The sequence below is a fragment of the Tupaia chinensis genome, unplaced genomic scaffold (assembly GCF_000334495.1).
Source record: "Tupaia chinensis unplaced genomic scaffold, TupChi_1.0 Scaffold000418_1, whole genome shotgun sequence".
Taxonomy (NCBI): domain Eukaryota; kingdom Metazoa; phylum Chordata; class Mammalia; order Scandentia; family Tupaiidae; genus Tupaia; species Tupaia belangeri.
The window spans coordinates 211,928-227,158 of NW_006159923.1; the positions used below are offsets into that span (position 1 = coordinate 211,928).

The 15,231-nt window shown below is 41.8% G+C and overlaps 1 protein-coding gene and 1 non-coding gene across 2 annotated transcripts in view; one reads left to right on the top strand and one right to left on the bottom strand.

Moving 5' to 3' along the window:
• CSNK2A1 (casein kinase 2 alpha 1) overlaps nucleotides 1-14,900 on the top strand; it is a 34,819-nt gene extending 19,919 nt beyond the window's left edge. Inside the window, exons 7-12 of the mRNA XM_006154689.3 lie at nucleotides 162-272; nucleotides 4,482-4,583; nucleotides 6,288-6,388; nucleotides 7,210-7,358; nucleotides 9,588-9,674; nucleotides 13,147-14,900. Coding sequence (XP_006154751.2) covers nucleotides 162-272; nucleotides 4,482-4,583; nucleotides 6,288-6,388; nucleotides 7,210-7,358; nucleotides 9,588-9,674; nucleotides 13,147-13,262 — 666 coding nt within the window. The 3' untranslated portion in view covers nucleotides 13,263-14,900. The remainder of the gene's footprint in view (nucleotides 1-161; nucleotides 273-4,481; nucleotides 4,584-6,287; nucleotides 6,389-7,209; nucleotides 7,359-9,587; nucleotides 9,675-13,146) is intronic.
• LOC114008947 (U7 small nuclear RNA) lies at nucleotides 10,474-10,534 on the bottom strand. The gene has a single exon (XR_003550429.1). It is a non-coding gene; the product is annotated as a U7 small nuclear RNA (small nuclear RNA).
• Nucleotides 14,901-15,231: the final 331 nt, after the last annotated feature.

The window sequence follows — 15,231 nt, forward strand, 5'->3', positions numbered from 1 at the left end:
TTGATTGCTATCCTAAAAGCTGAATAGTCAGTGAAGGGTTTTCAACAGTGAGTGACATGACTAGTGTTTATTTTAGAGTATTTTAATAGAGAAATGGATATCACTCAGAAGAAGATAAAATTGCTCGTGATTTGTTTTGTTCTGTCTTGTTTTTCTTTCAGCTACGGCTAATAGACTGGGGTTTGGCTGAGTTTTACCATCCGGGCCAAGAATACAATGTTCGAGTTGCCTCCCGATACTTCAAAGGTCCTGAGCTACTTGTAGACTATCAGGTGAGAAGAGAAGGGCACATAAAATTTCAGTCCTATGTTTATTTTGCACATAATTTGTGGAAAGTGGCACTTTGTACTGTTGAATAGACTGTTTAAGCACATCCATAACTCTATATATAGCTATCCTTTCTTCTTCTTCTTCTTCTTCTTCTTCTTCTTCTTCTTCTTCTTCTTCCATGAGAGAGGGAGACGAGAGAGACAGATACCTCCAACAGAGCCTTCAGGCTACCCTGCCCCTAGCCTCAACCAGCTTAGGTCACAGGTACACATACATGTGAGACCTCAGGGTGTGAACCCAGAACCTTTCCATGTGACCTCAGCATCACAGAGCATTGTGTTACTGCTAGACTACCACAGCTTGCCTTTTTTTTTTTTTTTTTTTTTTTTTTTTTAGGTTTTTTTTTTTACGTGCTGTACGCTTACCAGAAAGACAGAGACAGACAGAAAGAGAGAGAAAGCGAGAAATCAACCCCCAGGGAGGATGACCATGCCGCAATCCCTTCTCCTCCATTCTCTTCTCAGGATCTTGGACACACTCACACACAAGCCCAGAGTCAATTTAAGCCACTGGGTCAGGGACTCAAACTGCGGTTGACTACATAGGAGTCCAGCAACATAGTCATTGCACCAATTGCTGGTTCCAAGCTTGCCTTTTTTATATGAAATGTGAAATGTAAATCATTCAGTTCACTTAGCCTAAGTTAATGTTTTTATTGCAGAAATGTTAGTAAAATATGAATAGGTATACATTTGATCCTAATGAGAAAAAATACACTCAAGATACTTTTCCTCTTTTGTTTTAATAATTTGCCAGAGGGCACATATACTCTGGACAGAAACAGAAAAATTGAGAAAGCTCCCCTTACAGGAACTGGTCATGCCACAATTCCTTCTCTTTTTCTCCCTCCATCAGAATTCTGGGCACATACATACATGTGCCCCAGTATGTGCCTCCAGGTCCAGGCCCAAACCACTCTGTTGGCCACATGGAAGCCAGCTGCCCTACCACCACAACACTGGCTGTCCCCCAAGACACTGTTTCTAGTCAGAAATTCTAGAACTAGTTTAGTAATTTTAAACTAGGTTTAACATACTCTTAAGATTAATAGTCTCAGATGTTTTCTTGTGGCAGTATAGTCAATGAAGGGTCTTCAGCAGTGAGTGACATGACTGTCACTGCTTAATTACATACTAAATGTAAAAAACTCCACACAAAAATGGTAAAAAGACAGGAGTTGCCAGCAGTGTCAGGGTTGGGACCAGCAGGTGGTGTAGTTATGTCTCTGGACTCCCATGTAGTTGACCACAGTTCAGGTCCCTAACCTGGTGGCTTAAAACTCACACCAGGCACATGTGTGTGCATGCCCAGAATCCCAAGAGGAGAATCGAGGAGAAGGGATCGTGTCATGGACATCTCCCTGGGGGGTGATTTCTCACTTTTTGTCTTTCTGTCTCCAGCGAGCACACGTACACTAAAGCAAAATCTGTCTTAAAAATAATGGAATTTCCAAGTGTTTTAAAAATCCTTGGACTTGGGGACCAGCAGGTGGCGTGGTGGTTAAGGTGCTGGACACACTCACATGGCTGATGACAATTCAGGTCCTAAACCTGGAGGCTTGCTTTCTCACTTTCTCTGTCTCTCTCTCTCTCTCTCTGGTCAAATTAAAATAAATGAATGAATAAATAAAATTAAGTTTTAAATTATTTTTTAAATAAATAAATATAAAAGTCTTTGGACCAACTATGTGACCTGGTGGTTAATGCAGGCTGATAGCACCTGGCTGAGCATACAGTTTGCGTGGTTCTAAAAGCTTGAGAACACACTGGGCATGTGTGCATGCATGCCCAAAATTCTAAAAGAAGGTTGGGATGAAAGAGAAGGGATCAAAGCATGACTGCTCCCCATGGGAGGCCTTTCTTCTCTTTCTGTCTCAGTCTCTCTTTGGTAAAGGCATAGACCATCTATCAAAAAATTAAAATAAAATTCTTTGGAGTACCTCTCATACCCTTTTAATACCCTTTTTTTTTTTTTTTTGAGAGGTTTTAGCTACAGGGCACGTGCGCTCGCCAGACAGACAGAGACAGACATTGAGACAGAAAGCGAGAAATCACCCCCCGGGGGGATGGTCACGCCACAATCCCTTCTCCTCCATTCTCCTCTCAGGATCTTGGACACGCACACACTCGCCCAGCGTGAGTTTTAAGCCACCGGGTCCGGGACGTGAACCGTGGTCAACTACATGGGAGTCCAGTGACATAGCCATTATGCTAACTGCTGGTTCCCCTCTTTTAATACCCTCTTATACCTTTTTCGAGGATTGTCAGATGCCTTAAATTTCAGAACCTTCATCTTCGAAATTCCTTTCTGGGGGGGTTCTTGGTAAAGGTTTTTGCCTTAGGGTGTGTATTCTTTTCAGAGAGACAGAGAGAGAAAAATTGAGAAATCACCCCCAGGGGATATGACCATGCCACAATCCCTTCTCTATTCTTCTGCTGGAATCTTGGGTTCACATGCACATGCACCTGCCATGAGTTTCAGGTCATTGGGTCTTAGACTCTTAACTACTGTCACCATGTGGGAGTCCAGTGACTTAACCGTGACACCAACTGCTGGCCCCCTTTTCTGGGATCTTAAGGTTCTACTCCTGAATTCAAAGAACATTTTATGCATAAAATAGTCTTCCTTGTTTTTGGTTAATTTCGTTTGTTTTTATTGTCAAGGGGTACGTGAGCTCTCCCAAGAAAAGAATGAGAGCATTCCAAAGTGGGGTATTGTCACACCTTAATCCTTTTTCTTCATCTCATCAGTATTTGGGATACATGGCACCTGGCTCCAGGTATCAAGCTGCCAGGGCTGGGAACCAAGTTGCTGATGTCAGTGAGAGATCTGACTATACACTGCACTTAACCACTGCATGGTAGGGTCAGCCCTGCAAAAAAATCTTCTTTACTGGCTGAGCCCATGACCTTGTGGTTAAGGGAGCTGGATCCCACCTGGCAAGCATATGGTTCAGATTTCAGCCCTGAAAGCTTGAAAAACAGGCCAAGTATGTATGTGTCCAAAATCCTGATTGCAGAGAAATGGAGGAAAACGGTGCTGTGACCACACCCCATTGAGAGGGTGCCTTCTTCGTCTCCCTCTCTCTCTGTTGAGCACACATGCACCTGGCAAATTTTAAAAAACTGGGTTGTCAGACAAGTCATGTGGGTTTTTTTGTTTTTTGTGTTTTTTTGTGTTTTTTTTGTTTGTTTGGTTTTTTTTTTTTTTTTTTTTTTTTTTTTTTTTTTTTCAAAGATTTTTTTTTTTTTGCTTTAGGGCTTGTGTGCTTGCTGGAGAGACAGACAGAAAGAGAGAAATCACCCCCTGGGGGAATGACCATGCCACAACCCATTCTCTGTTCTCTTCTTGCGATCTTAGGTACATATGTTCATGTGCCCAGTGTGAGTTGTAAGTCCCTGGGTCCGGGACTCAAACAGTGGTCGAATACATGAGAGTCCAGTGACTTAACCATTACATCTGCTGGTCCCCATGACTTGTTTTTCTATGCAAAAACGTATCAGGACTTTTCCGACAACCCAATCCTTTTTTTGTTTGTTTTTGCTATAGGGTGCATGCACTTGCCAGGGTGGTGGTGGGAGGACTGGGGTTGAGAAAGAACTCCCCTTGTGGGGATAGCCACACTGCAATCCCTTCCCCTCCATTCTCCTCTTCAGATTTTGGATGCACACAAACCTGGCATGGTTTTTAGCCTCTGGATCCAGGCTTTAAACATTGTCTTCTTATAGGAGAAATTAAAAATTAAAAATATTTTAATAGTCATGTAACAAAACATTAATGATAATACATTAAAAGGCTTCCATAGACAAATAATTTGGAAATTTTCCTTTTGAAAAAGTCATACAAAATAGTATGTATAGATTGTTTTTCAAATGAGCAAGAGAATGCATAGAAGAAATAACCAAAAGGAGATACATAAAGATGTTATTAATGTTTTCGCTTTGAATCAATGGAGTGATTTTATTGGGTTGTTGGGGAAGTCATGATATATTTTTACATAGAAAAAACACAGAAAAGTACATCATGACTTTCCCAATGACCTAATATTTATTTATATGTGTATATGTATAAATATAATAAAAAGCAGTTTTATTTTAAAATGACAAACCTCAGGATTTATGTGTGATAACGATGTGTTTTCTTTAATGCAGATGTATGATTATAGTTTGGATATGTGGAGTTTGGGTTGTATGCTAGCAAGTATGATCTTCCGGAAGGAGCCATTTTTCCATGGACATGACAATTATGATCAGGTGATACATGTTTTTCCTATAAAGGAACTTATTGGTTGAACGCAGTGATGGCCATATGTGCCTACTTAGTAGAAACTCCTGTAGGTCTTGTTCAAATAAAGGTGCCCAGTTTCCAACCTAAGACCTAGTAGTCAAAATCTAATGGCAGGGAATAATTTTCAGTCCACTGTTCAGTCAATCTGACATTGATCTTCAGATTGGTGTTTGGGGAGCTTCCAGTTTAGCCTTTGAAATCGACCTTTTGACCTCCCCAAACCTGGGTCTTCTAGTTTGCTTAGTTTGTTTTATTGTGAAATATACCTATAAAATATTTTATAAAACATGTACAGTTCGAAGGATACTGTTGAACTGAACTATATAACTCCAATCCAGGTTAAAAAATAGGACTTTATCTTCAAATCTCCTGACATGAGCTTTCATTAGCATTAAGAGTGTTTTTTTCCTAATATGTTGGTTTATACTTTTTTTTTTTTTTTTTTTTTGGAGAGATTTTCGCTATAGGGCGCGTGCGCTCGCCAGACAGAGACATAGAGACAGAAAGCGAGAAATCACCCCCCAGGGGGGATGGTCATGCCGCAATCCATTCTCCTCTCGGGATCTTGGGCACGCCTGCACACGCGCCTGGCGTGAGTTTTAAGCCACCAGGTCCAGGACGCGAACCGCGGTCGACTACGTGGGAGTCCAGCAACATAGCCATTACGCTAACTGCTGGTTCCCTTGGTTTATACTTTTTATATTATTTCTTGACTGTTTATGTGGATCGAGTTGATGATGTATGGCCATAGACATACAGATGGTGTTTTGTATATTTTTAAGAGACATTTTTGCCATTGGGTGTGTATGCTTGCCAGAGAGACAGAGACAGATAGAAAGTAAGAAATCACCTGACAGGGGGGATGGCCACACTGCGATCGCTTTTCCTCCAGTCTCCTCTTGGGATTTTTGGCATGCACATGCACGCACACCCGGCATGAGTTTTAAGTCACTAGGTTCGGGACTTGAACCATAGTTGGCTATGTGGGAGTTCAGCAATGTAACCATTATGCCATCTGCTGGTCCCTCAGGTGGTAAGAAAGCAAGCCCCTAGGTCTGGACTCAAACCACAGCCAGCTATGTGGGAGTCCTACACCTTAACCACCACGTCACCTGCTGTCCCCACAATGGCCATAATAAAGGAATCAAAACCATTTGAATTCAAAGATAGCAACTCTTTATCAGGACCTTCAGGACTGGGGAGTACCAAAAAATAAATTTTTTTTTCTCTTAAATAGTTCATAATCTTTCTTGTAAAAGAATGATATACACAAGGAAATAAATTACAGTCATAACTGTCAGACTAGAAGTATGTCAAGACACCAAAGACAGTAGCAGTGAATAGTCTTAAGTGTACAAGAGGAGCTTCCCAAAAGAAGTGACATCTTTACTGGGTTTTGAGGGAAGAAAAGTGAAACATCACTACAGAGACATTTCAAGGGGGGAAGGAACCAGGTTATAAAGTGGTTTGCTTTTTCTAACACTTGAGCATTATATAGATTAGAAAACTTTATATGGAATTCCACTCCTTCCTTTGCAGAAATTTGAACTATAAACTGTTACGAGGTAACATTCATACCTGTAGGCATTGTACCCCTTTCTGTTAATTCAGTCATGATCGGTTTATTGATTTAATCATGTTTGTGGATTTTTGTCTCTCTTCAATACTAGTTGGTGAGGATAGCCAAGGTTCTGGGGACAGAAGATTTATATGACTATATTGACAAATACAACATTGAATTAGATCCACGTTTCAATGATATCTTGGGCAGGTGAGTTATAAAACAAAATTCGTGCATTTGTGACCTAAGCAATTTGGGTATGAACTATCACCTTGGATCCTCACAATAGTGACCTCTGTGGTGCCAGTGCTAAGATGTCAGTGGTGTAGTGCTGCACCAGCTGCATTGAATAGGCTTGTGATAAAACCATTGGGTTAAAGGGTGTTGACCTAGATTCATTTACAGGAGTCTGAGCATGGAGGTTAAAGACAGAAGATGCCTGTGAAATTAATGAAATATAGGTTCTAATAGAAGAGTTACAAGTTGAATCAAATATAAAAATCTCTCTTAATTTAGCTTACCTCTTTGAATGACAAAATTCTCTCCAAGAGAAATTTAAAAAGGAAAAACATATTCAAGAATACTATGTAAGTAACTGACTGACAGTAGTGACTAGACACAATATTAATACACTATACCCCCTTAAAGGAGGGGGTGAGCTTTTCTGATGCAAAGCTTTTGCTCGCAGAATTGCCAGAAACATGTGTGGGAATGGGGGAGAGGCTTGGTTAGCCCAGCCACCTGGCCCTCTTTGCTGCACAGGAGTTTTTGTATCCTGCAAATTAGCCTGAATTATTATTTTTTTAATTGAGAGGACCTAGATTTTTCTTTTCTGCAATGTCGCTATTTCCAGTCTCTCCAATTAGCGTCTTCATCCCCCCAGTGGCAGGGTGGTACAAGACTACTCTCCTGAGTGTTGATCCCTCTTTGCTATTGGCTGGGCTCCTGGCCAGTAAGGAAAATGTACAAATGATATGCTGGGCTCCTCTGCCCCTGTGGCCCATTTCTCACTCTCCCTTTTGGCCTTGCAGACACTCCCGTAAGCGATGGGAACGCTTTGTGCACAGTGAAAACCAGCACCTTGTCAGCCCTGAGGCCTTGGATTTCCTGGACAAGCTGCTGCGATATGATCACCAGTCACGACTCACTGCGAGAGAGGCGATGGAGCACCCCTATTTTTGTGAGTCTAACTGTTCAGTCCACAGAGCCTGTGCAGGCCCTTTCACCCCTGCCCAGCAGACTATAGAAGTGGGAGAGAATGTATTCTGAAAAAAAGCTCTGAGCCCTGAGTCCTACAGAACAGATTTACAATTCCAGCTTCTATTAGCCCACTAAGCCTCAGTTTCTTCAGTGGAGATAGTAATGACAACTAACTTGCATAATTGTTGGGTGGATTCTTCTCTAACAGTGTATGTGAGCACTCCTGAATAAACATCTTTCTTACTATATTTCTCAATGGTTAGTCTAGAATGATTGAATTAGAACAAACAGCCCTGTATCTGGTCTGTCTGTAGTAATCATTAGAGAGATCCAGTGATGCTTCAAATCTTACTATCACATGAACACCTTAATTTAGGTTGGTGAGTATGGCTAATTGCTGTCCTCTGTGAAAATGCTATTTAGACCCACCCTTTCCTCAATGTGACATTAGTATCAGCATTGGATTGTGGGCCAGCTGGTGATCTGGTGGTGAAAGTGACCAAATCTCATATGGTGGACTAATTGGTTCATATTCAGGACCTGGTGTCACGACAAACTTGCCAGAAGCTGGGCACATGTATGTGCATGCCCAGATCCTGAAAGAAGAAATGAAGAAGAGATTGCAACGTGATCATTCCCCATGGAGGGTGCTGTCTCATTCTCACTTTTTCTTCCTCTGTCTCTAGCAAGCAAACACACCTTCTGGCAAAAAAAAAAATGTTGTTTTTGTTTGTTTGTTTGTTTGTTTGTTCAAAATTTTTGCTATAGGGTACATGTCCTCACCAGACAGAGGCAGAGAGAGAGGAAAAGTAAGAAATCACTCCCAAGGGGAAATGGTCACACAGCAACCCCCTCTCCACTTGGTATTCTGGGCATGTGTGCTTGCTCTCCAGAGAGACAGACAGAGACAGAATGTAAGAAATCACCCCTGGTGGTGGGGGGGGGGGCGCCCACATTGCAGTGCCTTCTCCATTCTCCTCTTGGGATTTTGAGCACGTACACACACATACCCAGTGTGAGTTTTAAGCCACCAGGTCTAGTACTTGAACCACCATTGACTACAATGGAGTCCAGCAATGTAACCATTATGCCATCTGCTGGTCCCACCTGGCATGATTTTCAAACTGCTGGGTCCAAGATTGAAACTTGGAGTTGGTCATGTAGGGTCCTGCTGCCTTAATCTCCACATCACCTGCTGGTCCCATAATTTTTTTTTTTTTAAGGAAAGAATATGTAAGAGATCAGCAGTTAGCGTAATGGCTATGTCGCTGGATTCCCATGTAGTCGACCACAGTTTGAGTACTGGACCCGGTGGCTTAAACTCATGCTGGGTACATGTGCGAGCATGCCCAAGATCCCGAGAGGAGAATGGAGGAGAAGGGATTGCAGCGTAGTCAGCCCCCAGGAAGTTATTTCTTGCTTTCTGTCTCTCTTTGTCTCTCTGGTGAGTGCATGTAGTCAATCGCGGTTCAAGTCCCAGACCCGGTGGCTTAAACTCACACCAGGCGCGTGTGCGTGTGTGCCCAAGATCCTGAGAGGAGAATGGAGGAGAAGGGACTGTGGTGTGGCCATCCCCCAGGGGGGTAATTTCTCGCTTTCTGTCTCTCTGTCTCTCTCTGTCTTTCTGGCGACGCATGCATCTTATAGTAAAAACCTCTCCAAAAGAAAAAAAAAGAGGAAAAAATATGGATAGTTCCTTGAGAATTGGTGGGATGGTTTTGAAGTGAATCACTTATGCTGTTGCCCAGTCTTCTGTACCTGAAGCAGGCAGACAGATTGGGGAGAGTGAGGTCTGTGGTCATAGCACTAGCCTGTGGCTTTGGCGTACTTGGCACCATACTCTGACCAGCTAAGTTATGAACTACTAAAACTAATTCACTCTGGTAATACATTACTACTTTGACCATGTTAGACCATATTATTTCCTTTACACTCCAAGCAGACCATCTTCCAGTTAAATTAGTTTTCCTATGGATAATTCATATTCCTATCACTTGATATAAGAGTTGGCCTTTACCACATGTTGACAGATATTTTTGTTAGTACTACTTGTGTGATTCACGATGAATGCAGTTGGCCGCCTTACGTTCTTTGGGAAATAATCTGGGGTATAAGTAAGGAATGGAATTAGCTACTTTAAGGCCCATAGACTGTGAGTTTAATCCTTCAAATAAAAGAGAGCCTAACCTTTTTTCTTTCTTCTCTTTAGACACTGTTGTGAAAGATCAAGCTCGAATGGGTTCTTCTAACATGGCAGGGGCTAGTACGCCTGTCAGCAGCGCCAATATGATGTCAGGTTAGTTCCTTGGTAAAATTTCTTTTTTAAAATGTGGAAGTCAGTTATTACTCTTAATTTCACCCCCTCCTGTGGCCTGGTGTCTGTGTGCCTTCTCTTCTCTGTAATGATGGCCTAAATGACATGCTAGATTATGTGGCTTTTCCCACCAGTTCCAGGAAGCTGGAACTGGCATACTTTGGTAATGCTACCTTGAGTAGGGTTTCAGTAGTCCTGTAGCCAGAATCCTGACATTTTTAACTGAAATTTTCTTGTAGAGGGACTTGAAAGTCCCAACAAGCATGAAAACCAAAAGGAGATGTTTCATCTCACATTTAAAAATTACAGTAGTTATATGACCCTCAAAAACAAGATTGAGGGAACCAGCAGTTAGCATAATGACTATGTCGCTGGACTCCCATGTAGTCAACCGTGGTTCGCATCCTGGACCCGGTGACTTAAAACTCACGCCAGGCGCGTGTGCGTGCCCAAGATCACGAGAGGAGAATGGAGGAGATGGGATTGTGGTGTGACCATCTCCTCTGGGGGTGATTTCTCGCTTTCTGTCTCTATCTCTCTCTGTCTGTCTGGCAAGCGCACATGCCCTATAGCGAAAACCTTTCCAAAAAAAACAGATTGAGAAATTGAGAAGTAGAGGTAGTAGGTTTGTGCATGGGAATGTATGTATGTAAGGACAGTTCTCTGATCTTTGTCAGAGCAGTGATAGTGTGACTAGTCAATGAAAGAACTTGTTATGAAACTGTTGTACATCTTTTTTATAAGAGTTTTTAAAAACTAATTTTAGTTTAAAAAAATTTTGTGGGACTTTCTGATAAAACTAGAAAACCTGCTAGACAAATTCTAAAAGAGCTGTAACACATTTGCCATAGGGCACATGCCTTCACCAGATGTGTGGGTGGAGTGGAGTAAGAAAGCAAGCTGCCAGGTCAAAGACTTGAATTGGATGTGTGGGAGTCCATTGTCTTTACCACCACACCACCTGCTGGCCCCTGTATAGTATTGAGTTATCTTGATTTACAGTGAATATCTGTGGAGTGCACAGTTACTGAAAAGAAAACACAGGCTCCTACCCTAAGAATTGTACATGTAGAGAACATCCACATGGTTATATATGTGGTATATGAGTGCAGTCAGGCACTGTCAAATAACTGCTTTTGTTCCACTTTTTCTTTTTTAAGAATTGTTTATTTCATTTTCATTTTCTTTATTTATTTTTAACTTGACCAGAGAAAGAAAGAGAGAGAAAGTAAAAAAGCAAGCCACCAGGTCCGGTTCAAACTGCGATTACCATATGGAAGTCCAGTGCTTTAACCATCACATTACCTGTAGCCCCTGTTCCATTTATTTTAAAAGACCTATCTGCCTTCTAGATTTCATCCTCTTAATTGTCTGCCTATGTGCACATCGATATATATCCAAGACTACTTACTCATAACCTTACGTCACTAGACTCCCACTTGATCAACTGCAGTTTGAGTCCCAGACCTGGCAACTTAAAACTCAAGTCAGGTTCGTGTGCATGTATGCCCAAAATCCCAAGAGGATAACGGAGAAGTGATTGCTGCGTGGCCATCCCCCTGGAGGGTGATTTCTCACTTTTTGTCTCTCTGTTTCTCTCTGTCTCTCTGGTAAGCACACACACCGTATAGCAAAAATCTTTTTTTTTAATAATTATTTTATTTAACTTTATTTATTTATTTGTTTATTTCAATTTGACCAGAGAGGGTCAGAGTGAGAGAGAGAGAGTGAGGTGAGAAAGCAAACCGCTAGGTCAAGGACTCACACCAAGGTCAGCCATATGGGAATCCAGCACCTTTAACCACCACGCCACCTGCCAGTCCCCAAAAATCTCTTTTTAAAAAAAAAAAAAGAAAAAAAACAGCTATTGGTAGTGAAGTGGCTAAGTCAGTTATGGAACCAGCATTCAAAAGAATATGAGAGGGACCAGCAGATGATGTAATGGTTATGTCACTGGACTCCCATATAGTTGACGACAATTTGAGTCCTGATCCTGGTCACTTAAAACTCACACCGGGCTCGTGTGTATGCCTGTCCAAGATCCTGAAAGCAAAATGGAGGAGAAGGGATTGTAACACGGCCATCCCCCTGGGGAGATGATTTCTCACTTTCTGTCTCTCTCTCTCTTTCAGTCTTTCTGGCAGGTACGTGCACCCTATAGCAAAAATGTCTCTTTAAAAAAAAAAAAAGAATATGAGAAACGAATCAATGTTTCATGTTTGTTAGAGCTCCAATTCCAAGGCTATGTCCAAGAGTGGGAATTTGCTTATTTATTTATTTATTTATTTATTTTTAATTTGACCATAGAAGGACAGAGTGAATGAGTGAGAGAAAGTGAGAAAGCAAACCACCAGGTCCAGGACTCAAACCACAGTCAGCCATGTGGGAATCCAGCGCCCTTAACCACCATGCCACCTGCCGGCCCTGTAATCATATTCTTATAAAATTATATTCATATATATGGATAAAATACTGCTCGAAGGATAGACCCCCCAGAAATGGTGTCATCAGCTGGCTGAGTGACAGGGCATGGGAGAGTTTTCACTATAAAACCCCTGGAGTCTTTTGTAATTTTTCACCATGTGATGAGTATATTAAATTATGTAACATCTTGAAAATTAAAGAATTTGCTCATTGAGGGAAAACTATCAGGTAATTCTGATAATTAAAGAGGTGGGGAAAAAACCAGATGGAATTAAATTCCAAAACAAAATTTGGGAAGTGCTTCTTTCTCCACTTAAAGTTTCTTCTAGTAATTTTGAAAGCTACCAGTTCTCAAAGCAGCAAGATATAAGAGCACATGCAGGTGGTTACTTAATTAAAATTGGATAAGGTTCAAAGTCCAGTTTCCTTGATTGCTGAGCCCAAAGTTCTCTTGGATAGTGCTGCCCTGAACAGGACTGGGTTGGAATCTAAGCATGGTATCCACTCACTAACCATGGTACCTTGGACAAATTGCTTAAACTTCCCAACCTTGAGAGGTTTTTTTAACCTGTATCCTAAATATACTAGGATTTACTATTTTAACTGAATTTGTGAGGATTATAGTAGAAATGTGCATAAAAATCTGGCTGAATTTCTTCAATGAAGAAAGAATTATTGAGGCCAACAGGGTGGCCTGGTGGTTAAGGCACTAGGCTCCTCTATGGCTGACCACAATTCAATTTCCAAATCTTGCAGCTTGAAAATCATACCAACTATGTGTACATGCATGCCCAAAATCCTGAGAGGAGAATGGAGGAAAAGGAATTGCTGAGTTGGCCATCCCGCCTGGGGGTGATTTCTCACTTTCCCTCGCTGTCTCTCTCCAGCAAATCCATGCACCCTATGGCAAAAACCTAAAAGGAAAATAAAAGAGTTACCATTATTTTACTTTAGAGATAAGTGCTATAAAAACTGATGACTAGATTGCCTTGCTGGTGTCTCTGGCTCACTGTCTGCTTTTCCCTTTCAGGGATTTCTTCAGTGCCAACCCCTTCACCCCTCGGACCTCTGGCAGGCTCACCAGTGATTGCTGCTGCCAACCCCCTCGGGATGCCTGTTCCAGCTGCCGCTGGCGCTCAGCAGTAGTGGCCCCATCTGTCTCCTGATGCCTGAGCAGAGGTGGGGAAGTCCACCCTCTCCTTGATGCAGCTTGCGCCTGGCGGGGAGGGTGAAACACTTCAGAAGCACCGTGTCTGAACCGTTGCTTGTGGATTTATAGTAGTTCAGTCATAAAAAAAATTATAATAGGCTGATTTTCTTTTTTTTCTTTTTTTCTTTCTTTTTTTTTTTTAAAAAAAACTCGAACTTTTCATAACTCAGGGGATTCCCTGAAAAATTACCTGCAAGTGGAATATTTCACGGACAAATTTTTTTTCCCCTTCCAAATTCAGTTCCTCATTACTAAAGAACAAAGATAAACCAGCCTCGATCCCGGCTGCTGCATTTGGATGGAGATTTCTTCCCATTCCCACCATTGCTCCCCACCATTCCACACTTGGGGGGTTCATATCTCGTGCTCTTCTCCAGAGATTACAAAAACATAGCTTCTCAAAGGCGGCGGGGAGGAAGGAGACCGGAAGGAAAGGAGGACCCAGTCTATAAGCAGTGTACTGCTAGTCACTCGTATCATTTTACTCCAGAAGTGCTTCAATGGGGTTATCCTGGTGATGCTAATGGAAGCGTGTCTTAGTTACACTGAGATGTTGAAATCTACCCGATGTGCAGACAGATCCTGAAAACTTCTGTTCAGTATGAATCATGTCTTATTGACCTAATCTTAAACCCAACTCATACTTTTAGTTTTAGTTTAAAATTGTGATACCTTCCCTCCCAGGCTGCATCCCTTGGTCTTTTCCCTTTTCATTTCCCAACATGCTGTACTCCATAGCTGGTAGGGGAGTGGGGGAGACAAAAATCTTTCTCAGTTTTCTTTGACTTGGCCATTTTGAATTGAGTTAGTTCCTGGGCATAACTTACTGCTTTTTGCAAAAGAAACAAACACTGTCTATATAGGTTTCATGCCAGCACCTCCAAGAGCTAATGGGAGACGTGGCCACACTGAGTTTTATTTTACTCTCTCTACCTTCTTTTCCTCTTACCCTTCCCTCCTCCCCTCACATGCCATCTGGTGAGAAGAGTTGCTCCTCCTTCTTGTAAATGAATCTGAGAGGTAGGAGCAGAGCCACTGTCTCCAGTGAAACTGAAACAGTAGACCTGTAATTGTGGGGAAACTATAAACTCTTGTTATAGCCCTGCCACCCCTTGCTGTGTGTACATATATAATACTTTGTCCTTCATATGTGAAAGATCCAGTGTTGGAATTCTTTGGTGTAAATAAACGTTTGGTTTTATTTATCAAGGTTAGATTTAAGTTCCCTGTGTAAAGGTCTCGCTGGGTGGGTGTCTCATGTTCACATCTGAGGGGCCTGCAGCCCTGTACCATGGAGGCTTCCAAAGGCCCCCGTTTTTATGCACCACCCTCATTCAACCCATGGTACTGGGCAGGGCAGAGAGGCCTTAAAAAAGCACCACAAGCCAAAGTGTCTCTGGGGACTAAGGATCCTTTGCCATAAAACTCATTTTGTGTCTCAGCAGTGCAGGGATTGGAGATGGAAAAAGTCACCAGTTTGTGTGTGTGTGTGTGTGTGTGTGTATGTGTGTGTGTGTGTGTGTGTGGAGTGGATTTTCCACTGTAATCCAACCACCTAAGTTTATCAGGTGCTTCACTGAGGAAGCCTAGTTTTTTAAGCACAATAGCAAAACCATCAGCTCTGTATTTTCTCTTATTTCATTACAGTAGCTGCTTGTGGGGGACTAGGAAATATTCTTCCAACATATTTTAAGGCCTAAATCTTAGTTCCCCATTCTCCTATCTTTATAGATTCATAAGCCTTTCTCACCTGGGCATCATAAGTAAACGTAATTGTTTGGGAAGTTGAATTTAATGAATTTACTTAACTTTGTAACCCATCTTGGCTTTAGTAGCTTGATCAAGGTGATGGCTTTAGTGAATACAATTGTAAACTTTAGAGGAAACTAAAGCCGCCTTTTATAA